The sequence below is a fragment of the Hemitrygon akajei genome, chromosome 7 (genome assembly GCF_048418815.1).
Source record: "Hemitrygon akajei chromosome 7, sHemAka1.3, whole genome shotgun sequence".
In the NCBI taxonomy this organism is placed as follows: Eukaryota; Metazoa; Chordata; class Chondrichthyes; order Myliobatiformes; family Dasyatidae; genus Hemitrygon; species Hemitrygon akajei.
In genome coordinates this window covers 160,995,871-161,022,335 of record NC_133130.1, presented here as the reverse complement: position 1 = coordinate 161,022,335, position 26,465 = coordinate 160,995,871, and the positions used below count along the sequence as shown (strand labels likewise).

The 26,465-nt window shown below is 37.7% G+C and overlaps 1 protein-coding gene across 4 annotated transcripts in view; it reads left to right on the top strand.

Annotated features, from left to right (window-relative positions):
- sptan1 (spectrin alpha, non-erythrocytic 1) overlaps positions 1–26,465 on the top strand; it is a 121,564-nt gene that overhangs the window by 7,445 nt on the left and 87,654 nt on the right. For all 4 annotated transcript variants that reach the window (XM_073052380.1, XM_073052381.1, XM_073052379.1 and 1 more), the window contains exons 2-5: positions 17,747–17,823; positions 18,605–18,767; positions 19,927–20,052; positions 21,759–21,899. In XM_073052380.1, the coding sequence (XP_072908481.1) occupies positions 17,750–17,823; positions 18,605–18,767; positions 19,927–20,052; positions 21,759–21,899 (504 nt within the window). In that variant the 5' untranslated portion in view covers positions 17,747–17,749. The remainder of the gene's footprint in view (positions 1–17,746; positions 17,824–18,604; positions 18,768–19,926; positions 20,053–21,758; positions 21,900–26,465) is intronic.

The window sequence follows — 26,465 nt, the reverse complement described above, 5'->3', positions numbered from 1 at the left end:
TAAAATGTGGGAGGGGAGAGAGAAACACAAGGTGATGGGTGAAACCGCGAGGGGGAGAGATGAAGTAAAGAGCTGAGAAGTTGATTGGTGAAAGAGATACAGGGCTGGAGAAGGCAGAATCTAATAAGAGAAGACGGAAGACCATGAAAGAAAGTAAAGGGAGGAGGAGCACCTGAGGGAAGTGATGGGCAGGCAAAGAGATGAAGTGAGAGAGGGAAAGGGGGATGGGGAATGGTGAAGGGGGGGCATTACTAGAAGTTTGAGAGATGTGATGTTCCTGTCATCAGATTGGAGACCCGATGTAGATTGTGAGTCTGCTTTGCCAAGCACCTATGCTTCATCCACCAGAAGAAGGGGGATCTCCCCGTGGACACCCATTTTAATTTCACTTCCCATTCCCATTCCAATATGTCAATCCATGGCCTCCTCTACTGTTGAGATGAAGTCATGATCGGGTTGAAGGAATAATGCCTTATATTCAGTCTGGGTAGCCTCCAACCTGATGGCAGGAACATTGATTTCTCGAACTTCCGACAATGCTCCCCTCCCCTATTCTTCACTATTCCCCATACCCTTTTCCCCCTCTCACCTTCAATCAATGCCTGCCCATCGTTTCCCTCTGGTGCTCCTCTCCCCTTTCTTCCATGGCCTTCTGTCTTCTATTAGATTTCCCCCTTCTCCAGCCTGTATCTTTCACCAATCAACTTCCCAGCTCTTTACTTCATCCCTCCTCCTCCCAGTTTCACCTATCACTTTGTGTTTCTCTCTCCCCTTCCCCCACCTTTTAAATCGACTCATCTTTTTTTCTCCAGTCCTGCTGAAGGGTTTCAGCCTGAAACGTTGACTGTGGTTATTTTTCCATAGATGCTGTCTGGCCTGCTGAGTTCCTCCAGCATTTTGTGTGTGTTGCAAGGTTTATAATGATTCTGGAATAACTGGCAAGACCATCTAAATCAACCCCGACAAGAATACCTTCTAAGATTAGAGAAATTTATTGTTAGATATATCTCCATAAAACCATTCAATTTGCAATTTTCTATTTGATCACAAGCTTCCATCAAACATCTTGCATGGGAAAATGCCAAAATGTCATTCTTTATAACAGTTGGTTCCTGAAGTTGGGAGATACTGTTTATATTAGATTAGGCTGTGGTGTTGGAATCAGAATCAGATTTATTATCGCCAGCATGTGTCATGAAATTTGTAACTTAGCAGCAGCAGTTCAATGCAATACGTGATATGGAAGAATAAATAGTAAGTAGATCAATTACAGTCTATGTATATCCTGTCTGTGGGAATTATTTTGAAAATGACATCACTATGCCCTCCTTAATCAAGTAAGAATGTAATTTTTAACACCAATTCTAATAATCCTAGCTGGCATTTAATGAATGGATTCAGTTGGATGATTAGGAACAGACAAAGGGACCACCTCTTTTGTGGTAGTCATGAGATTTAAAAATTGCTAGCCTGTTGAAGCTAAAATGGTCTGTCTCTATTTTGCAGGGTGGAGGCTAGAAAACTACTTCCAAATTAAATGTTTGTTATGGCAGTGTGTTGTGTGCATGTGTTTGCTTTAAATGGTTTATGAAACCAGATGTTTTGGCTACGGGACAATATTTGTAGATTGGAAATGGGAGTTCAGTATATTATAATAACGATTATCAATGTTATTCTGTAACTTTTACAAATTTAATATTAAGATTCTAAAATGGCGGCATGCAAAGACGCAGCAGCTTCTCTAGCTCCCAGCACTGTAACGCTCTCCCGGTGCATCCTTAGTTTGGTATATACACCCAGGGGAACGTAGACAGCGGTGATGAACACAACAATAAACTCCCTGAGCAAGTAGTGTGGTCGACATTTACCGGTAGTTTTAAGATGTTCAGTTGTCTCAGAACAGTGACTGCTTACTACAGATGAGTTTGTGTACCAAATTTTGTTAATGTATACACAAATTTGATGTCCTCAACAGGGAATTTCTGTCTGTGTGGAACAAATTCATCCCATTAAGTTGAAACACCGAGTTGGGCATGTTATTGTTTAGCCGTGTTTCGGTGAAACTGAGAATGTAGCAGTTCTCATTTCTTTTTGTGCATTCATTCTCAGCCTCATTGAGTCTATTTTACCTTCTAAGGAGTGAATGCTGGCCAGGAAAAGTGATGGTACCGTCAGCCTGGCCGGATTAGCTCTCACCCTAGCTAATGTCCCAGCTCTCGTGCCACATTTCTGCTTCTTCTCACACCACCCACTTCTGATTTTCCTCAGCTGAGTCGCTTAGACTATTTCACTGTGGCCAGGTTCTGGTGTCCATAGAATTGCTGGTCTGTTGAGCATTGCTATTAACTCTACTGCCGGCGGATTAAAAGTAATTTTGCCTAAGAGTTCAGCAGTGCTGTATTCGCTGATGTTGTGTGAGGGTTTGACTTATTTTCTGGTTGAAAGCTGCTCAACCATGTCGGTTGATTGGCCTGTTGAAAGGATGCAGCAGCTCTTTTTCATTGGTTGTCTTTTAAAAAATTTTTTTTTATTGAATCTTCAAATAGGTTACAGAAAGAAAAAAATTATCAACCCTTCTCCCCTCCCCCCTAACATATCCCTATAGAAGAAAAAAGAAAGAAAGAATGCCTGGATATCGGAAGATCCCCACATGCTCCATGGAGTTCATAATAGCTTTAATATGTATATTTATTTCTTTCCCCAGATAACCAATAATTTTATCTTTGGAGCACCTATATATTTAATCCTATCTTTTGTAAATAAGGGTGCCAAATTTTCAGAAATATTTCATATTTATCTCTTAAATTATAAATAATTTTTTCAAGTGGAATGCAGCTAAAATTTTCATTCCTCCAACGATCTATACTTAAGTATGAATCCGATTTCCAAGTAACTGCAAGAGCCTTTTTGGCTACTGCCAATGCAATTTTTATGAATTCTTTCTGATATTTATTCAATTTGGATTTCGATTTTATCCCTTCAATATCGCCTAGTAAAAATAATGTTGGATTATGTGGCAGTTGTATTCCAATAATTTGTTCCAGTAAAACTCTTAAATTTGTCCAAAAAGGTTGAATTTTAAAACAAGACCAAGTAGAGTGTAAAAAAAGTACCAATTTCTTGATTACATCGGAAACATTGATCAGATTTATTTATTTTTATGGTGTAATATATATTTGATGTAAAAAGTTATATTGTACTAATCTTAGTCGAACATTTATTGTATTTGTCATACTGTCAAGACATAATCTTGACCAACTTGTATCATCAATTTTAATATTCAAATCAGTTTCCCATTTTTGTCTTAACTTATGAATTCCTTGTTTAATTACCTGTTTTTGAATCAAATTATACATACCAGAAATAATTTTTTTAATTTTTCCTTTATGAATTAAAATTTTTATTTCATTAGGTTTTGGCAATAACATTGTTTGACCCAGTTTATCTCTTAAATAAACCCTTAATTGGAAAAACAGAAAAGAGTGTTATTTGATATTTTATATTTATTCTTTAATTGGTCAAATGACATTAATATACCTCCTTCAAAACAGTCTCCTATATATCTAATCCCTTTGTGAAACCAGTTATATAAAAGTTGATTATCCATTGTAAAAGGTATAAGTTTATTTTGAATTAAAGGTCTCTTTGCTAATAAAGATTTCTTTATCTCATCATCAACATTTATCTTATTCCATAAATCAATCAAATGTTTTAGTATAGGAGATTCTTTCTTTTCCCGTATCCATTTAGATTCCCATTTATATATAAAATCTTCTGGTATATTTTCTCCTATTTTGTCTAATTCTATTCTAATCCATGCTGGTTTATCTTCATCAAAAAAAGATGCAATAAATCTAAGTTGATTTGCTTTGAAATAATTCTTAAAATTTAGTAATTGTAACCCTCCTAGGTCAAATTTCCATGTCAATTTTTCCAACAATATTCTTGACATCTTACCTTTCCAAAGGAATTTCCTCACACATTTATTTAACTCTTGAAAAAATTTCTGCAGTAATTGTATTGGTAATGTTTGGAATAAATATTGTAATATAGGGAATATATTCATTTTTACAGCATTGACTCTACCTGTTAATGTTATTGGTAACATCATCCATTTATCAAGATCCTCTTGAATTTTTTTCAATAATGGCAAATAATTTAATTTATATAAATTCTTTATATCATTATCAACTCTTATACCTAAATACTTTATACCATTTATCGGCCATCTAAATTGAGTTATTAATCGACATTGACTATAATCTCCTTTAGTAAGGGGTAGAATTTCACTTTTATCCCAATTTATTTTGTACCCTGATATTTTCCCATATTCTTCCAATCTAGAAGATAATTTACGCAACAAATGTAATGGGTTAGTTAGGTAAATCAGAACATCATCAGCAAATAAGTTAATCTTATATTCCTCCTGATTAACTCTGAAACCCATAATATCTGAGTCAGTTCTAATTAATTCAGCTAATGGTTCTGTCGCCAACACAAATAAAGCAGGTGATAATGGACAACCTTGGCTAGTTGACCTTGTTAACTGAAATGATGTTGAAATTTGGCCATTTGTCAGCACTTTAGCTTTGGGGTTAGTATTTTAAGGTTTTAATCCATTTTATAAAAGATACTCCTAATCCATATTTTTCCAATACCTTAAATAAAAAATCCCATTCCAATCTGTCAAATGCTTTTTCTGCATCCAGAGCAACTGCCACATTCATTTCTTCCCTCTTTTGTGCCAAATGAATTATGCTAAGTAACTGAGTTACATTATCTGCGATTGTCTATTTTTAATAAATCCTGTTTTGTCCATGTGTATTAATTTTGGTAAGTATTTAGATAATCTATTAGATAAAATCTTTGCTATTATTTTATAGTCCGTGTTCAACAAAGAAATAGGTCTTTGTTGAATAGGTCTTTGTTTAATAGACAGTACTTTTAATAGGCAATACTTTGTTGAAATAGGTCTTTGTTTAATAGGCAATACTATTAAAATAGCTGTTGAAAAAGATTCTGGAAGTTTATGCGTTCTTTCCGCTTGGTGTATTAGCTCCATAAAAGGAGGAATTAATAAATCTTTAAACTTTTTGTAAAATTCAGGCGGAAAACCATCTTCTCCTGGAGATTTATTACTCTGAAGTGATCCTAGAGCTTCTTCGACCTCTTTTAATGTAAAAGGCACATCTAATCCCTTCTGTTCTTCCGAATTCAATTTTGGGAGAGTTATTTGTGATAAAAACCTTTCTATCTCAACAATATCATTTTGTGATTCTGATTGATACAATTCAGAATAAAAATTAAAAGTTTCATTGATTTCTAAAGGTTTATAAGTAATTTTATTTACACTTGTTCTAATTGCATTTATCGTTTTGGAAGCCTGGTCTGTTTTTAACTGCCAAGCAAGAATCTTGTGTGATCTTTCACCTAGTTCATAATATCTCTGTTTAATTCTCATAATTGCTTTTTCTGTTCGGTATGTCTGAAGTGTATTGTAGCTTCTTCTTAACAAGTTGTCTTTGTTTTTTTTCTGTCATATATCTTTGAGATTCTTTTTCTAATTTTGTAATCTCTTTTTCCAATTGATCTATTTCTACCATATATTCCTTCTTAATTTTAGAAGTATAACTTATTATCTGGCCTCTCAAATATGCCTTCATCGCTTCCCATTATATAAATTTATCATCAACTGAATGTGAGTTTGTATCTAAAAAAACTGAATCTGTTTTTTCATAAAATCACAAAAATCTTGATGTTTTAATAATATTGAATTTAATCTCCATCTGTAAATCGATTCCTCCTTATCCATCATTCTCATTGTTATTATCAAGGGGGAATGATCTGACAATATTCTTGCTTTATATTCCATATTTTTCACTCTGTCTTGAATATTCGCTGATAGTAGGAAAAAATCTATCCTTGAATAAGTTTTATGTCTATTTGAATAAAATGAATAATCTCTTTCTCTTGGGTTAATTCTTCTCCATATATCAATCAAATTTAAATCTTTCATCAATGATAAAGTTAATTTTGCTTCTTTTGGTTTTGTAACAACCTTTGTTGGCCTATCTAAAACTGGGTCTAGACAAAAGTTAAAGTCTCCACCTATTAATATTTTATCGCGTGCGTCAGCCAAATTCAAAAAAGCCTCTTGTATAAATTTTACATCGTTTTCATTTGGTGCATAAATATTCATAAGAGTCCATAGTTCTGAAAAGATTTGACAATGTATAATTACATATCTTCCCGCAGAATCAATTAATACATTTTGTATTTTAATTGGTAAAGTTTTGTTGACCAAAATTGCAACTCCCCTCGCTTTTGAACTAAATGAAGCTGCTATAACATTTCTGACCCAATCTCTCTTTAATTTCTGATGTTCTATCTCTGTTAAATGTGTTTCTTGTATAAAAGCTATATCTATTTTCATTTTCTTAATGTATGTTATTCTTTTTCTTTTCACCGGTCCATTAAGCCCATTAACATTAAAACTTTAAAAATTCAGTAAATTAGTCATTTTTTTTAACGGGGTTACTCCAGTCTATAATAATACATAATATTTCAACTCTCATAGTACTTTGGGGAATTATTTTAAAATTCTCCATGTTGCTATGTGTCTCCCCTCCGATCATCCAGGCAAAGAAAGAAAGATAAAAGAAAAATACATTATAAAGGGAAAAAAACAAAAAAAAACCCTGCTAATGTTGTGAATGGAAAAAAAACGCAACATTACCCCCCTCCACTGCGCAGGTCATGACAAATGCCATGATTACACACGTGAATCCTGTAGCGATCGATCTGAAGTTCCACCAGCTCCCCTGTAACATGAAAAAAGTATATATAAGAGAAGAAAAAATAATATCACTACTCTCGATTAATATTTCTCAAATTTTTACCTTTCTCCCCCTGTATCGTATAATTAAAAGTATGTTTAAATATTCTTCTGTCCTTAATGTCCATCAACTCACGTCAGTGTCCCCGTCTTCATCTTTAATCTGTTTCACTTTTAAATCTTTACTGTGTTTAGCGAATATTTGGGAGTTCTTGTGCAAACTCCTCTGCATCCCGATGATCAGTAAAAAAATCTTCTTCTTCCGTCATCCAAAAAAATTATCAGTGTTGCCGGGTGGCACAATATAAATTTATAACCCTTTTCCCATAAAACTTTTTTCACTGGGTTAAATTCCTTCTTTCTCTTCAAAAGGTCATAACTTATATCAGGATAGAAAAGAACTGCCTTCCCTTCTATCATCAATGGCTCATTTCTCTTTCTGGCACATTGGGCAGCCGCCTTCAGGATCTTTTCTTTATCTTGATATCTTAAGCATTTTATCAAGATTGGTTGTGGGTTTTGATCAGGTTGGGGTTTTGGTCTTAAGGCTCTGTGGACCCTTTCGATTCCAATCAATTGAGTTCCCTCTTCCATTTCCAAATTTTCTGGGATCCATTTTTGAAAATTTTTTATTGGATCCTCTCCCTCTATCCCTTCTTTAGGACCAACAAATTTAATATTATTTCGTCTACTAAAATTTTCAAGCATGTCTATTTTTTCCAACAGTCGTTTTCTTTCTGATGTCCAGGTAAGAATATTATCTTCCTTTTTATTCACTCTATCAATAGTGTCTCCCGTTATTTCTTCCAGCTTTTTAACTTTCTTGTCCATTTTCTCCTGTTTTTTCACCATGTTATCAAACGTAGTCTTCATATTTTTAATATCTTTTATTATTTTTAATGTTGTTAATTCTTTTAATTCATGCATTATTTGTGCCAAAGCTTCTCTTATGTCTCCAGAATATCTTCCACCTCCAACCTCTTCCTGTTGTTCTTCTTTTACCTCCTCATCTTCATCTGTATGTTCCAGAGAATCCGAATCCACCTCGGGTTCATTTTCACTTCCACTTCCAATCGTAGCTGGGATTTGTAGTTCAAATTGCTCATGTTTGCGTATGCCCTTTCCTGCGCGCACGCGCAGTTCCTGTTGCTCCTTCTTGGAGACTGTTGATGTTGCCGCCGATTTCTGTTCTGTATTGCCGGAGGTAAGATGCACTTGAGTCCGAGGCTTCTTCATGGTGGCAGGCCCAGCTTGTACTGTCTTCAAAGTAGAAGTTTTCATATTTGTCTGTTTAGGAGGCATATCCTGAGTAGTTTAGACATAGTTTTTAGAAAATATTTACTAACTTTTCTTCACTTAAACATTAATTTATTACTTTTTTACGGGAGAGCTGGATTTCCACGTCTCGATCCTACGTCATCACGTGACGTCCCCCTTTCATTGGTTGTCTTGTACACTAGTTTTTGTATAGTGTTTCAAAATTTTTAATTGGGGATTTCAGTCAACCAAAGCTGCACTGTAACACGGAAACAGATTTGAGGATCTAGTGAATAAAGCAGGTTGTGAGTGAGCATATTAAGTATTAATTTATAAATGAACAGTGAAGCACTAAATCGGGCATCTAACTAAAAAACTGCTCATCTAAGCTACACAGAACTACAATACTAAACATTCAGTAACCCATTTTAACTTAACAGGTATGTCATTAAATCTCTCAAGTTACAGTCTGCAGAACTTAGCATGCTACAAATGAGTACTTAACTAAGTACACAAGCGGGGGCCTGTCTATTTCTGCAGTGCTCTTTCAAATGGTTCCATTTACTATCAGAGAATGTATACAGTATGCAACCTGAAATTCTTGCTCTTCACATTAAAACAGAAAGAATGAGTGACAGTAAAAATGTTAGAATCCTAAAGCCCCTGCCACCCTTCCCCTCTGTGTAAAATAATTAACTCTCTACAAAACCAGCATCCGGACGGTCTCTCCATAACTGCTGGTGACTTAAATCAAGTTAACCTAAGGACATTTTACCCAAATGCTGCTGTCGCCATGGCCACTAGAGGAACAAACAAACCGGACCACGTTGATACAAACAGACACAGTACTTGCAAAGCCAATTCATGCCCTTATCTTGGCCTCTCTGAACACATCTCCATAATGTTAATCCGAACACATTGACCAGTGCTGAAAATGGAGAAACCTGTCAAATGGACCATCATGATCTATGTGTTTCAGGACTATTGTGAGCAGACTAACGGGGAGATGTTCAATGAGGCTACCACGAATGGAGAAGATATAGACCTCGAATAATATTCCTCATCTTTCACTGGCTACATTATTAAGTGTGCAGTCGATGTTAGTATCTTAAGCATGGTATTCTCACACAATTCTATGGACAGAACATCTCTCAGAGCAGCCAGGAGAAACCTCATCTTAGTATCAAGAGCCTTGATGCACAAAAATATTCAGGAACACCTGTCTGATAATGATCCCCAGCTTATGTGGCTGGGCACAGAGGGCATTACTGACTGTGAAAGGAAGAGTCGTGTTGACTGTATCAGTGATTCTTCTAACTTCTATGCATGCTTAAAGGCATGCATTGCAATGCCAGCCACGAAGGCTACCTTCCTCTCACGTGAGCAGCCTCTCTGTGTAACAGCAGCAGACATGAGGCACTCTGCAGAGAGTCAACCCTCACCGCCCCCCCCCCCCCCCCCAGCAGGTGGCCGGGCCAGACAACATTCCAAGCTGAGTACTCAGGGAGTACGCAAACCAGCATCACTGATGTTTCAACTCTTCTTTCACCCAGGCTTCTATCCCACATTTTCCAAACAGCCATCATCCCTGTACCAAATAACTCTGAACCTTTAGAACTAAACGACTATTGTCCAGTGGCACTAACACCGATCATCGGGAAGTGCTTTGAACAGCTGGTCATGACATAAATCAAAAAATCCATTCCTGCCACATTGAATACTCACCAATATGCTTATCAAAGGAACTGCTCTATGACAGATGCCGTAGCATCTGCCATGCACCTGGCCCTGACACACCTAGAAAATAATGACATTTATGTCAGAATGTTGTTTTTGGATTTCAGTTAGGCAATCAGCACTATTGTCCACTGATATTGGTGAACAAATTTCTGTTCCTCGGTCTAACTACACGACTGTTGAACTTCTTAACTAGGCAAATAACTTCTTCCTCAATGTCAACAAGGCAAAGGAGATGGCTATTGACTTCAGGAGAACTTGCACCGCTCACACCCCTCTTTACATAAGGGACACAGCAGTGGAAACTGCAAGCAGTTTCAAACTCCTGGAAATGCACATCACGCACCAATCGCTCATGGACTCAGAACACATCCTGCATAATCATGAAAACTCACCGATGCCTCTGCTTTCCGAGGAGGCTGAAGAGAGCTGGACTAAACACATCTATACTCATGTCATTCTACAGATTGGTAGTGGAGAGCATACTAACAATCTGCATCACTGCATGGTATGGAAACTGCACTGTGATGGACAGGAAGGCTCTACAACTGGTAGTCAAAACTGTCCAACACATCACTGGCACCAGCCTACCTGCCATCAAGAACACATATACAGAAAGATGCCAGAAAAGGACCAGTAACATCGTGAAGAATCCCACACACCTTGCTCATGGACTGTTTGTCCCACTCTCATTAGGGAGGAGGCTACGTGGCATCCATGGTCAGGCCACCAGACTGAAAAACAGTTACTTTCCCCAAGCAGTAAGTCTGATCAACACCTCCACCCACTGACCCACCCCTCCACACCCCCATCACCACTACTTTATCATTTTCTGTCAGTCACCTTATGAACAAACACTCCTATGTCTCGCGTTACTTTCTGGACATACAATCAGTCTGTATATAAGCTATTTTATGTATTTATATTTAATACATTCTTTATTTTATGTATTTTTGTGTTGTATTGGATCCAGATTAATAATTATTTCATCTCCTTTACACTTGTGTACAGGAAATGACATTAAGCAATCTTGAAATTGGAAGTGCAATCCAGTACTAGTCTTGTGAGTTTTCATTGCATTCTTGTGGCTAGTATATTCTTCCTTGGATAAGAAGAACAATCCTGTATATAATATTCAGGGTGCAGTCTCAGAGGCTCTCTATAATTGAAATAACCCATCTTAACTTTGTGCTTGAAAGCCAACATATTACTTTTCTTCCTAATTGTGTGCTGAACCTATATGTTCACTCATGACCCTTTGGACACCTAAGATTTAAAATGTGCATCTGTTTTGGACAAAAGTGGATAATTTAAGAGTTTTACTATGTAATATTCTGCCTGTCATATTCTTGCCAGCTCAGCTTACCTATATACCTTGAATACTCTTTTCATCCTGCTTAGTTTTGTACCATCTGCAAACCCGACAATACAGCATTTGGACCTTGGGCCAAATTGCTGATGTAAGTTGTAAATACATGAATTTGAGTCGGAGTAATACAGCCTGGAAACAGGCCCTTTGGCCCAATTGGTCCATGCTGATCACAGCATCCTCCATGCTAGTCTCAGTTGCCCATGTTCCATGTTCACCATTCACTTTAACAGGAAGGTTTTGCCCGGATTCTTGATGGGGCCCTTTTAAAAGTCTCTCACTTGCCATTTAAATACCGGTAGTCAATTTATGCCTTCAAGGTTGGCCCTGATACAATTCAAGACTTCAACCTGTGGGTCTGTTCTATTACTTTCATAACTATTTTAAAACAAAAATAATTGTGGTCACTGGACCCAAAGTGCTCCCCAACTGACGCTTCAGTTACTTCACCGATGTCATTCCCCCAGAGGAGAATCAGGTTTGTTCCTTCCCAAGTAATACATCCATATATTGCATGAAGAAAATGCCTTGAAAGCATGCACAAAATTCCACCTCATGCAAGCCCTTTGCACTTTGGATGGCCCAGATGATAATAAAAAAATTGAAATCACTCACTAGCTTTACCCCACCCTTCTTACAACTATGTGCAAGTTCCTGCTGACTGTTGCTGAGGGGGTCTATAATATAGCCCTCCCAAGGCGACTGTCCCTTATTTCTAATTTTTACCCAAATGTCCTCATTAGATGATCCCTCAGGAATAATCTCTCCTAAGCACTGTTATGTCCTTCCTTAATAAAAAAAAGGCAACATCTCATCCACTCCTCCACTCCTACCTGTTCCTCTATCAGAACTAAATAATCAGTATGCTAGTAAGCTGCCATGTTGCTATTATCACTACAATATCCTAGTCCTTAAAGACAATCCACACCTTATTTAATCTGCTTTACCTTTTAGGCAATGTGCATTGAAATAGATGCAACTTTAAGCAGTGGTCCTATCTGTATTTTTTACTGTAAACCTGGCTATTCTGACTGCTATGCTTATACGCTTTGCTTGTGGCATAAACCCATCTTCCTACTGACTTTGTTAGACGCCCACCCAGCCCCACCAATCTAATTTAAACCCACTTGGTGGTAAAAACAAATTTTCTTGTCAATCAGTTCCCCTCTGGTTCAAGTGTAACCCATTGTTGTACATGTTGCCTCTGCTTCAGAAGAGATTCTGATGATTCAAGAACCTAAATCCCTGCCACCTGCACCAACTCTTCAGCTACACATTCATCTATTCCAGGACTCAATAGCACATGGCAGCAGGTGCAATCTGGTGATCACTACTTTCGAAGTCCTGCATTTTAGTTTCTTACCTATCTCCTTATACTCATTCTGTATATGTTGTTGATACCAATGGGTACATTGACCTCTGGTCAGTTGTGCTCCCTGTCAAGAATTTTCTGCAGCTGCTCAGAGACATCCTTGACCCTAGCACCCACGAGGTGACACATCATCTTGGCATCCTTCTATGGTCACAGAATCTCCTGTCCGTCCCCTAACTCTGTTGTTACTATCACTGTTGCTCTGCCTGATTTTACCCTTTCCTGCTGATTATGAAGCCCTCAACTTTCCAGATAATCTTGAATAATCCAATTTCAAGTTCCTTGACCCAGTCTGTCAGGAACTGCGCTTGGGTCCACTTCCCAAAGGGAGACCGTGAGGTTCCCTAATTCTCATCTCTCTCAGGAGGGGCACTGCCCTGCCATCCTCCCTACACTGAATCAAAGACTAAGGATGAAGAGCATTATATAAAACAGTGCCTCTGCGTTCATACGGAAGCCCTATTGTTTTGAAAGAGTTGCTCTCACTCCCCACATCTGGACCACTACACTTATTCACACCAAAGCCTTCTGAGGATAAACCTCAACTTTTCATTTTATAACTCTGACCACTTTTACAATGTCCGCTCTACTTGACCATAATTTTTTTTATTGGCAGCTGTCAATCAGCTTATAGGCCAATCATTATCGTTATCAATTTGTAAATGTGTCTTTTGTGATAGTATTTAGTTTGCTAACTGCGAAGTTCTAAGCTCAAGGAAAGACCTTAAGTCCTATTCGATTATAGATAGCTATGTGTACCTTCACTAAGGCAAGGTTAAACTGTAACTCCTACTCTTCCAAGACTAGTTCACTTCCCTGTTTATCCTTCACTGTGAATCTAGCTGCTAATACCCACTGTTTTTATTGGAGGATCCCACCTTCCTACCAAGGAGGAAATAGTTCCAGCTAACAAGGTAGTTTCAACCTAGTTCATTTTTTTTTCAGTGATACATGTTTAAGTTCAAACAACATTTTTAAAAGACATTTAAAATTCACAGGATTTCCATCTTGTGAAAGATTTCCAAATTACAAACCATATCTAAAACACAAAGGATTTCCAACACACAGGTATAATTCCTGTAATCTAAAAAGACATACCCCCATGTTGCAGATGAACTGGTTGTTCATCACAAAAATTGAAGGTAGAGGAATGGATTCTAATTCATCCACTGTTTCTGTTATTCTTCTTGATGTTCCTGGATCATTCCTAAGAAGCCTGAACTGCTGTATTACATTTGTACCGTTTCTCTGCCACTTGGGGTGACTCACACACGTGATATTTTTCCAGATACCTTTTAACCCAAGTGGTCTAAAAGCTTCTCGAGACAGAGATCCCAGGTACCCACAATTACGTAATGATGTTAAACTGATTCCATGAGTAAACATATCTTCCAATTTATTAATAGATCAGCTATTGATATGCTAAGTGACATCAATCTGGTCTTCAAGCTTCTTTGAACTAAATAACGTAGCCAGCTGTTTTGAAACAAGCCCATTGTCTTACAGTGCACCTTCTGAGCATTTAGCCGAGATGCTGTAGGACCAGCATGTCTGTGGCTCTATAGAAGATGCTTGTTTGCAAAGCTGTCTTTTTAATTTCAAACTAGTTTTTCCTTTCCATTTACATTAAGAACTGAAGACTGGCTCCCATTTATGGCAAGCAGCTATATAAAATATTGCTTGGAAGTTTAACTTATTCAAAAATAACACTTTAATCTTTAGAAGTGTCAGCTGCTGTGTTTAGAAAGCTGAGCTTGGCAAAAGGACAAGGCCCCTTGGACCAGGTCTGTGAATATCACACTTTTAGGTTTCTATTAAATGAAACTCACCAGAAAGTAAGTCCCGAGACCTGCCTCTTTTAAAAACTCATGCCTCTTGATCCAAGTCCAATCTGATAAGCCCAAACATTAACTCTGTGGCACTCCCAACCTGAGAAAGTTGGATTAATTCCTGTAATGTGATAACGCAAGTTCCGTTTTGAAACTGAAATCTTGTAACTAATCCAGACATAATGACATGAGTACTTGACATCACTAACCAGAAATTGGGACCCACAGCATCTTTGTGTTTCAGACTTAAGCTATAAATTTATTACACTTATTTTGTTTGAACGTATGCAGTGTAAGTCCAACACTGAAAACTAGTATTTGTAATTACAAGTATTTTCATAATGTCTAAGTGTACTATAACTCCAATAATCAGGCATATTTTGGATTTTGATGCTGGACTCCCTTATTTTCTGGAACATTGTATACTATTTGTATTAATATCCAATACACTCTTAATTTGCTTTTATAGATATCATGTAGTATAATAAAATTTCCAGTGTAACTGATAAGTTTAAAGGGTGCTTGGGAAATTGGGCCATGGAGTACAGGAAGCTTCACATGAAGCCATATGCTGAGCCATTGGGGTTCTGGCAGGTGAATTTTACATAATGAGCAGAGAGAACCAAAGAGACTCAGACTGAACATTTGAAACTGTATTTCAGCTTTAGGAAGGTTGACTGAGAACAGTTTAGAACTTGCTTAGCATTGAAATGGCTTTTTAAAAATTTGCTTTGTTAATGTTGTTCTGGTGGCTATCTTGAAATTTGGTTAGCCCCTTCCTAAAATATATATATATAGCCTTGTGAGTACTGGCACATTTGAACTTCATGAATATTTTTCCTGAGCATTCTCTTTCATTGTCCGTCTTGCTAATGTCAAATTCCATGTACAGTAGCTTAGTGGTTAGCACAATGCTTTACAGTACAGGCGACCCGGGTTTATTTCCCACTGCTGTCTGAATGGAGTTTGCACGTTCTCCCCGTGAACTCGTGGATTTGCTCCGGATGCTGTGGTTTCCTCCCACCGTCCAAAGCCATACCGGTTGTAGGTTAATTGGTCATTGTAAAAAGTCCTGTGATTAGGCTAGGATTAAATTGGGGGATTGCTGGGCGGCATGGCTCAAAGGGTCAGAAAGGCCTATTCCATGCTGTATCTCAATAAATAAATAATTTGCTCAAAACGGACGCTTTTGATGAGATAAGTGCCCAGGAGGCTGTCTGACAATGGAAAAGGAAAGTAAACTAAACTAACACCATTGAATTGTGAGTTATGTTGTTTCAGTTATCAAATGGATTTGAGACTTCTTAAATATACAACATTTACTGAGCTGGAATTGGAAGTAAGCAATGTATGTGTGGTTCAAAGATTGCAAACAGTCTGATTTAGTTTCATTCATTTGTCAAGGTCAGCTAGGAAGTTATTGGTTCTGGAAGAGTAATGTGTGACCCAGAACCCCTTTGGCCTGCTTTATGTTTAACTGGAAAAAATTTTTGCGGTCTAGTTTGAGTATTTGACAAGTAGCCTGATGGTTACACAGCATGGCAACAGGTCATTTATTCTTCCAATCCAAGTTGACCATAAAGCACCTGTTTACATCTATTTTGCCACTCGTCCCATTTTATTCTTATTCATTTTATACCACCTGCAGATCTACCAGTAGCTTGTGTGCTAAGGGCAATTTATGGGAAATCAATTAACCTATCACCCTGCAAGTCTTTGGGATGTGGGAGCAAACTGGAGCACCTGGGGGAAACCCACACTGTCACAAGTGAATATGTAAACTCCACATAAATGGCATGAGAGGTCGGCGTTGAACTTGGGTCCCTAGTGCTTTGGGCTACTTACCAGCTGCACCATCAGTGGGGCAGATAAAGCAAAGCTTAAATCACAAGAAGGAAATGAAGACATATAATGTACATAAAATGCTGGAGGAACTCAGCAGGTCAGGCAGCATCCATGGAAATGAACAGATAGTCAAAATTCTGGGCTGACACCCTTCTTCAGGACTGGAAAGGAAGGAGGAACTAAAAGATGACGGAGGGGAAGGAAGATAGCAAGAAGGTGATATGTGAAGCCAATTGGGTGTGAAAGGTAAAGTACTGGAGAGAAAGGAATCTGATAGGAGAGAAGAGTGGACCATAGGAGAAAGGGAAGGAAGAGGAGTATTGGGGGAGGTGAGGTGAGAAGAGGTAAGAGGTCAGAGTGAGAAACAGAAGAAGTAGGGAGGGGGAGAGAATTTTTTTTTATTTTACCAGAAGGAGAAATTGATATTCATGCCATTAAGTTGGAGGCTACCCAGATGTTGCTGCTCCGCCCTAAGGGTGGCCTCATTGTGGTACAAGATGAGGCTGTGGACTGATATGTCAGAGCAGGAATGAGAATTGGAATTAAAATGTTCAGCCACTGGGAAGCTCTGCTTTTGGCAAATGGAACAGAGGTTCTCGACAAAGCTGTCTGCTGTCTGCCAATTTATAACAGGTCTCACCAATGTAGAGGAGTCCATATTGGGAGCACCAGGTTCACCAATATAGAGGATGGCATGTACATATTTCCAAAAATAAATATTCTAAAAGAATTTGAAAAATGTAGGAGCTTGAGGAACCAAATTCTGATAAATGTGATCAGTCTAGATGGGTACTGGATTGCTGGGATAGACATTATGGATTGAAAGGCATGCTTCTGTGCTGCATAACTCTACAATTACTGTAGAGATAATTCAGCTGTGATTCTGTTTGCCGAGAAGCCTTGATAACTTTCAGTTGGTGGGTGTTTTCCTTTACTCACTTGCTGCATGATTGTGGTGCTGAGACTGTGGAGGACATGGTTCTGTAGGTTGAGTCATGTCCCCGCCCATCAGTGGCTCTCTTGCTAAAGGAGATATTTGTGAAGTGCTACTAACTATTTCTGTCTTGAGTGTCTTCTGTCATGATTTTTTAGTTGGGTAAGGTCTTGAATGTTCAGGTTCTGAGTTTTAATGTGCTGAATTCCTCATTTGTCCAATCAATCATGAACATTAGTTGGCACTATTAGAAAATTGATACAGAAAAGGTCAAAATCCAACAGTGGTTCTTTACAAAGACTATTACATATGTGATTAATAGCAATGTCATGACTTAAAGCTGCTCTTGATAATTCCATATTGCACAATTTATTGTAATTTGAAGATTTGTGCTGTGGTTCCACATGCTCAGTTAATGTTGGCGAGTGGGGTAGGAGCGAGAAATACTTTAACTACAGGAAAGGAATTAAATATAGTTGAAGCGCGTATTGAACTTTGTTCATTTTATTGTCATATTTGGAAATTAATTTGTTTTAAAAATCAATTTGTAATCAATTTGTTTTAACAGAAAATGGATTCCACTGGAGTGAAAATTCTAGATTCGGCAGATGACATCCAAGAAAGACGTCAGCAGGTGCTAGACAGGTATGAGTTTTAATTACATTGGAGAAGTTGTAGTTTGTATCACATTGAAAAATTGTAGTAGTGGCAGCTTGTGTGTAGGTGGTCCAATGCAGGCATTTATCATCTGCACCAATTTTAAGGTCCAAACTAAAATAGCATTGTAGCGTCTTGTGAGAGATCTGGCCAAACCTGACCTGCCAGAATTATCTGCAGTGACTTGCAACATTTCTGCTATTGAATTACAGTATTCTTATGCTCTTATTAAGTTCAAATTGGGTTAGGCTGGAGATCGTAGTGACATGTATGGGAAGTTTTGGCGTACTGACTTTTGCATGAGAGATATTGTTGTGTAGACCGTGTGAAATTAGATTCCCAGAGGAGTTTAAATTTTTCATAAAATCATGATGTCAGAATTGAATAATTTGACATGCAATTTCATTGATAAACCTCCCTGCAGTCTTGAAATAGGTTCCAGAGTGTACAATGTAGTTGGAAGGCCAGATGTGAACTTTAATGGCTGGATTATTTTTAAAATCTGCACTTTTGCCTAAGTATAGGCTCCACACTTACCAAAGTGGCTTAGCACTTCAACTGCCACTTGAAATTTATCAGGTTAGATGTTTCTAACTGCTTTAATCAATAGGATATTCATTTCTAAAAGCAGTGCTTAGTGTGCCCGTTTTACTGGTTTTAATTTTGTTCATTTTGCTTGGACGTTTTGAAAGGTATGGCATTTAGCTTTATCTGACTGAGGAAAACACCAAGGGCACCAAATCTAGCAATTCTATTATTTGTGTGCTAGGTACCGGCGGTTCAAGGAACTTTCTCTTTTGAGAAGACAGAAGTTAGAAGATTCTTACAGTTTTCAGTGTTTCCGCCGTGATGCAGATGAATTGGAGAAGTGGATTCAGGAGAAGCTGCAAATTGCATCAGATGAAAGCTACAAGGATCCCAGCAATCTGCAGGTGTATCTTTGACCATTTGTTTCTTTTAGCTTTGTGAGTTTTTCGTCTGTTTTGTTTTCATTCCTGTTTCAATTAACCTTTACTGTGTCAATTTAAGCTATTCTAGAATGAGATTACCAGCCAATTTAGCTTTGATTCTTTGATTTATGCAGTTTTTAATTTTCAAAATGGTCTTACATTAATTATTTATGTACTTTTGATTTTTATCTGATTGCCATTTTAGGAATCACTGTGATACCTTCTGTTAGGATGAATACTCAAAACCTGTAAATTAGAAAAATCAAAAATAAATACTCAACACATCACAGAAGGAATTATTTAATATGGTGTCATACTCTGCATAGATATTGGAGGCTGAAGGACCTGTATATCCTTCTGTTAGAGAGCATCTATGGAAAGATTAAAAGGGTTAACATTTCAGGCAGAAGACTCTTATTACAACTAGGAAAGAGGGGAGAGAACAATCAATTTTAAGAGTAACATAAAATGCCGGAGGAGCTTGACAGATCAGGCAACATGGATGGAGAGGAATAAACATTCGGTGTTTCGGGCAGAGACCATTCATCAGAATGTTGCAGAGAGGATGGGGGTGAATGATAGATATGACATCAGAAGGGATGAAGCAAAGATTGCCATGCGAATAAGCTGTAGATAAAGACACAGTTGATTCATAAATGAGAGCAGTTAGAGAGGAAATGCAAAAGAATATAGAAGTTGCAAGATGTAGAGCTTTTGGAAATTCCTGGTTACATAGTTTTTCTTTTCATTTAATCCACCTTGGGGGGAATTTTATCCACATCACTGTAAATAGTGCATGCATGCATTGCAACAACTATTAGAGGCATTGTACACTGAAACATATACCTTTTTCATTTGCATTCCTTTAGTTAATTGAACATTCTATTGGGAGCTATTTCAGATGTGCTATTCCAGTAAATGCATGTGTTTGAGTATCTACTTCGTGTAGCACTAAAATTAGCTACAATATCCCTCATTGGTGCTCATCCATCATATGTGATCTTTTTATTTACTCTTCCAAAAATGAAGCTTGATCTTACAGGCAAAATGCTGCTTGTGCCATGGAATTGTTGCCAACCAAGAGTTGGTGTTATCACAAAAGAAGAAAGGAAAATTGCAATGTTTTGTTTTAATGTTGCAGGGTAAACTGCAGAAGCATCAGGCGTTTGAGGCTGAAGTGCAGGCTAATGCTGGTGCCATCATCAAACTTGATGAATTCGGTAATAAAATGATTGCGAATGAGCACTTTGCATCTGAAACCATTCGAGTAAGTAACTTTCCACTGGTGTGGTTTGACATTTCATTGTCCTGTAAATCAGAAATATAATTTCCATTGTTGATCTTTAGTCCTTCACGCCGTACCGGACCTCACAACGACCTGTTGTAACCACAATACAGATTGGTACTCACATTGAAGTAGGTGCCCCTTGCTGTGTAGTGCAGTGTTTCTGTTTTGACTTTCCTCACTTGCAATCCAAGTGTAATTATGTTTTGACTTTCTTGGACTTTAAAATAAATAAATAAATGAAATTTCTCAATTGAGCATCAATGTTTCTTGTAGATGGTTGGAACAATTCATAATAGTGTTGAGTTGCCTCATGCTGCCACTGTGCTCATTATAAATTGAAGTCAGTGGGCACTTCACAGTTCTTATACTGTTTCCTTCAATGAATGTAATTAGCTAAGTGCCTCTCCTGCAGCCTTGATGGTGAGAAAGCAGGTAATGGGATAGTTTCTGACAGGAAGTGAAAGAGCCAAGCACTACTTTGGATAAACCTATCTGTATTAGAGTGTTATTTATGGTAGTGATAGTTGTTTGGAAACAGCATGCATAAGGAATTTGTCTTGCATTTGAAGTGCTGTGAGATTTTTTTGGTGACAGCCCATGTATCAGTTTCCTCTCAAACTGTTAGCATTGGTTTGAAATGGTTTACCTCAACTTTACAGAGAAAGGTTATTCAGTCTCTGCTTGGGATCCACTTTAATCTGAAAATGGCTGCAAAGTGGAAACAACTGTTTTTCCTTCACTTGAACGTTTTTTCATGTATTCCTGGAGGGAAAGCATAATACGGGGCGGGGGGGGGGGGGGGGGCTTTAAATAATGTACTGTCATCTTACTTGTGCCAATAGAACAAATCTTTGCAAATGCAAACTTTTTTGAACAGAGGCAGTGAGCACCTGTCCTTCTGATATATGGGATCCCTCACGACAGTCTTGTTTTTTGGCTGGATTTTACCCATCAACATGGCTAGGTGTAATGCTTCACTTTAAAAGTTAGATTTGACTAGCCGATTGTCATTTAAAGCATTATGGTCAAAAAGAAGGACATTAATTTTATAAATAGGCAGCAATTTTCTCTTCTTATTTGAGAAATTGTCATTAATGTAATTCATCAGGTTTAGTCATTCTGTATCATGAACTTTATTTCTTGCTGGTAAGAGGGTCAATGCCTTAGTATCACACAGTTGGTCTTCTAGCCTGAGTATTTTGGCATTATTAGATAGAATCATCAGTTAAGTGGTTTTCTACCATTTATTTTCCCAAAATTGTAGTAATACATGATAAAATTACTGTAAAAGCTGCTTGTTTGATAATTTTTTTGAATGCATGTGTGACTCATGAAAAAATTTAACTACAAAATCATTCTTTGAATTCTGTCCCGTCTTTGTAGAAAACCTTTGATGATATATCATCAACAGACAGCAATCAGAGTGTACTTCTAAATTTTGTTTCACTGTTATGTGCTTCCTTTGAAAGAAAGTTGTTTTAATATAGCTTAATCAGTGTGTAGCTTTTTAAGGTAACTTTTCATTATTTATTAACATTGAGGTAGATACAGTATTGTGCAGAACATTATCTGTTTACTTCCAAGTGTAGAATTGTGACATGATAGCTCTCAAAAACCTAACACTATTATGGTTTTATTCTGCTATTAAAGTTGATTAGCTTTTTACATTTTATTTTTCTTTCAAGACCCGACTAGAGGAGCTTCATCAGCTATGGGCGCGCCTGCTGGAGAAAATGAGGGAGAAGGGGATTCGGCTTCTCCAGACACAGAAGCTTGTGCAGTATCAACGAGAATGTGATGATGTCATGGACTGGATCAATGACAAGGTTAGTTGATTATTTTTAATGATAAGAATTGAAGTTTGATTCATATATTAAACTTCCTGTCATGGTAGGGGAAAATATGTAGCGATTCATTCTTTCTCTCTTACTCATCTTCAGTTATCACCTGTTGTAAATGGCAGGAAGGTTAGTCAGGTCAGTCAAAGTTAACAGATCAATGCCCCAGCATCAGAATTTGTAATGAAGTTTTGGAGGTTCGAAGTCTTTAGTGAAGGCCTCCCTGTTTGTTGGTTCACAGTTTAATTGCTGATTTATTTTTCCTCTTTTTTAAATTTTTATTTATTTTATCTTTTTTCTCTTCTTCACCCTATTTTTTCTAATCTCTGAATTTTTTTCTCCCTTCTCTGTAAATGGTTGATAAATACTCGTCTTGAATTTATAATTTTCCCCTTCCTCTTCTTTTTTCTTTTTCTTTCTTACCTTTTTTTTCCCTTTCTCTTACTTTATTCTTCTATAATTTTTTGCGGGTAGGTTAGTTTTGGTTTTCTTCCGATTTTCTCTGTATTAAGTTTTATATTTCTGCAGAAGGTGTTCTAATCTGTAGTTATGTTTTCTAGTGCATAAACTAGTTACTATTTGCTATAGTATTTATACGGAACTGTTGTTAATGACACAGATCTGGAAGTTGTATTTGGGTTAATTTTTTTGGTAGAGCTAGCTACTTGTTTTGGTAGCCGTCTAGTTTTGGGTTGTGCGGGTGGGGTGGATTTTCCAGTTCCAACGTCACTCACTGTATTTATTGTTTCTCTTTATTGCTCAGGACATGTTTATATTTTGACCTTACGAATCTATGTTTACATCTCTGCTCCCAGACTGCTATTGTACTGCTTGACTTTTTATATGCCTGCTGCCTTTTATGCATTAGTAATTGATAATGGCTAGTGCACTTAAATTCGTGAGCTGGAATGTAAAGGGATTGAACCACCCTGTTAAAAGGAGGAAGATATTCTCACATATCAAACAACTCAAAGCTGACATTGCTTTCCTCCAAGAAACTCATATTCGTTGTTTTGATAACTCCCGGCTTCTGTCAAAGTGGGCGGGTCAGCATTTTCATTCATCCTTTCCCGCTAAAGCTAGGGGAGTTTCCATTCTTATTAACTCAAATATTCCTTTTGAACTCCATAATAAAATATCTGATACAAATGGCCGTTTTATTATTGTTTCTGGTAAACTATATAACACTAAAGTTGCACTAGCAAACCTGTATGCCCCCAACTTTGATGATGTTAACTTTTTTGAATGGTTTTTTTTCTCACTACCAGACTTAAACTCATACTCTCTTATACTGGGTGGTGACTTCAACTGTTGGTTGGATCCTAAACTGGACCGATCGTCCTCTGTTACCAGATCACCTACTAAATCTGCCTTAGCTATTCAATCGTTTCTCTCTAATTTTGGTATCTCTGATATATGGCGTTTCCTCCATCCTACGGAGAGAGATTATTCTTTTTTCTCACATGTTCACCATACCTTCATTAGAATTGACTATTTCTTACTCGATAGCCAACTTATCCCATTTGCCCATTCTTATGACTATCAGAGTATACTGATTTCTGACCATGCCCCAATTACCCTCTCTCTGAACTTTCCTGGTCTCCCTCAGAGGAATAAATACTGGCGGTTCGATTCAACTTTATTATCGGATGATGATTTCATAAAATTTATTAAGGATCAGATAACCTTTTATTTTAACACTAATACATCACCTGAAGTGCCATCCCAGATTGTCTGGGATGCCATGAAAGCATATCTGAGGGGTCAAATAATCTCTTACACAGCAAATCTCAATAGAAGATCCCGTGCAGATCGAGCAGACCTCATTAACCAGATTAAAGATTTGGATCAAATATATGCCCAAACTAAGAACCCTGAATTATACAAGAAGCGCGTTGAACTCCAAACTAAATTTAACCTTCTGTCCACTCAACCTGTCGAACGCCAACTTCTCGAAAGCAAGAGTTGCTTTTATATTCATGGGGATAACTCTGGTAAATTCCTAGCCAATCAGCTGAGGCGTTCCAAAGCCAAACAACATATTACAAAGATCCGGAAGGAGAACGGAGACTTTACATCGGATCATTTAGAAATTAATGACGCATTTAAAAATTTTTATTCTCGGCTTTATTCCTCTGAATCTCTGAATGACAATATCTCTGTGGATCAATTTTTACAGAATCTGAATATCCCCTCACTTTCATCTGATTTCAAAGCCAAACTCAATGCGCCTATATCACCAGAAGAAATATCTTTTGCAATTTCTGCACTGTCCTCAGGGAAATCTCCTGGACCTGATGGGTTCCCTGTGGAATTTTATAAATCAAACAGGCTTTATTAAAAACCGTCTCCCTTTTTTTTAAACATTCGGCGTCTATTTAATATTTTATACTCAGTTCCAACTGGGACTCCTGAATGTGTTATCTCCCTTGATGTGGAGAAAGCATTTGATCGTATAGAGTGGAACTACCTTTTTGCAGTCTTAGAGAAATTTGACCTCGGTCAAAGTTTCATCTCTTGGATCCAGTTGCTGTACCTATGTCCTACTGCTTCTGTTCTAACTAATTTTCAGAAATCCCAAGTATTTAATCTCAAACGTGGCACCCGTCAGGGATGCCCCTTAAGTCCCTTTCTCTTTGATTTGGCTATAGAACCTCTGGCGATAGCATTTCGAAATTGTCCTGAATTGACCGGGATTTGGAGAGGGGGTGTTGAGCATAAAGTTTCTCTCTATGCTGATGACTTATTACTCTTTCTCTCAAATCCGTCTACATCCTTACCTCTAATGTTTTCACTTCTTGACCAGTTTAGCCAGATCTCTGGCTATAAACTCAATTTACATAAGAGTGAACTTTTCCCAATTAATAAAGAAGCACAAGAACTAATATTTCGTGATCTCCCTTTTAAAGTAGTCCATAATCAATTTACTTATCTTGGAATTACAGTCACAAGGAAGTTTAAAGATCTCTTTTGTGAAAACTTTGTCAATCTTTCATATGCTATAAAACAGAGTCTGGTACAATGGTCACCTCTATCTATGTCTTTGGTAGGTCGTATTAATGTTGTTAAAATGTATGTCCTCCCCAAATTTTTATACTTATTTCAATCTATCCCAATTTTTATTCCTAAATCTTTCTTTGATTCCTTAGACTCTATTATTTTGTCATATCTGTGGCAGAATAAGCGCTCTAGAATTAATAAAATCCACCTCCAAAAATCTAAAAAAGAGGGTGGCATGGCTTTACCTAACTTTCGCTTATATTACTGGGCAGCTAATATACGTTGTGCTGCCTTCTGGTCTTTCTTCCACGGTCAACCCGAGTGCCCTAACTGGGTGGCAGTGGAGTTGAGCTCCACTAAATTATTATCTATATCTGCACTTCTTGGCTCTGCACTCCCTAGCAGTCTGCCCAGATCAATAGCTAATCCTCTTGTTAGACACACTTTGCGTATATGGGCTCAGTTCAGGAAATGCTATGGTTTCCAGGGGTTTTCCGTTTCTAGCCCTGTCGCACATAATCACCTTTTTTTTTTACCTACTACGTACGATTCAGCATTCCATGTTTGGTACAGGAAGGGCATTAGACATTTTGAAGATCTCTTCATTGATAATCGCTTCGCTTCTTTTCAGCAGCTCTCTGTTAAGTTCAACCTGCCTAACGCTCACTTTTTCAGATATCTCCAAATCCGACACTTTACTGCTCCTTTAATTCCTAACTTTCCTGAAATGCCTGCGAAAAATGCTATGGACCTATTTCTTTCCATTAATCCACTAGGTAAAGGTTTAATATCAATTATCCGAGATAAACTAGGAGCCTTACGATGGGCCCCTGTGGATAAAATTAAAATGGCCTGGGAGCAGGATTTAAATATCTCCTTATCCGAGGAGAGCTGGGACTCAGTTCTCAAATCGGTTAACTCAACCTCCCTTTGTGCTCGCCATTGCCTTTTACAGTTTAAGATTGTTCATAGAGCCCATATGTCTAAATCTAAACTATCTCGATTCTACCCTGGCATTAGTCCGCTCTGTGATAAATGCAAGAGGGGCGTGGCCTCTCTCATCCATATGTACTGGTTCTGTCCTAGCTTGGAGAAATTCTGGAAAGATGTCTTCACTACATTATCGGGTATTCTGAATCAGCACTAGAACCTAACCCCTTAATTGCTCTGTTGGGTTTTTGGGGCGAGACAGATTTATGTCTGGGTCTGACCAAATGCCGAATACTATCCTTTGCCTCTCTCCTGGCGAGACGCTTGATCCTCCTTAGATGAAGAGATGTTGCCCCGCCCACTCATGCGCAATGGCTTAACGACATTATGGCCTGCTTGGACCTTGAAAAAATTCATTATTCAGTTCTTAATTCGGATCTAAAGTTCCATAAGGTCTGGGGACCTTTTATCGAGTACTTTCATAACCATCCTCTTGACTAGGGTCTTTTTTCTTTTTTTCTCTCTTCTTTTCGGTCCCTTGCTTTCAGCTCCCTTTTTTTTTCTGGTAGTAGGCATTATTATCCTCTGTTGCTAAGTGTATTCACAGTCTGGGAGTTTGACTGT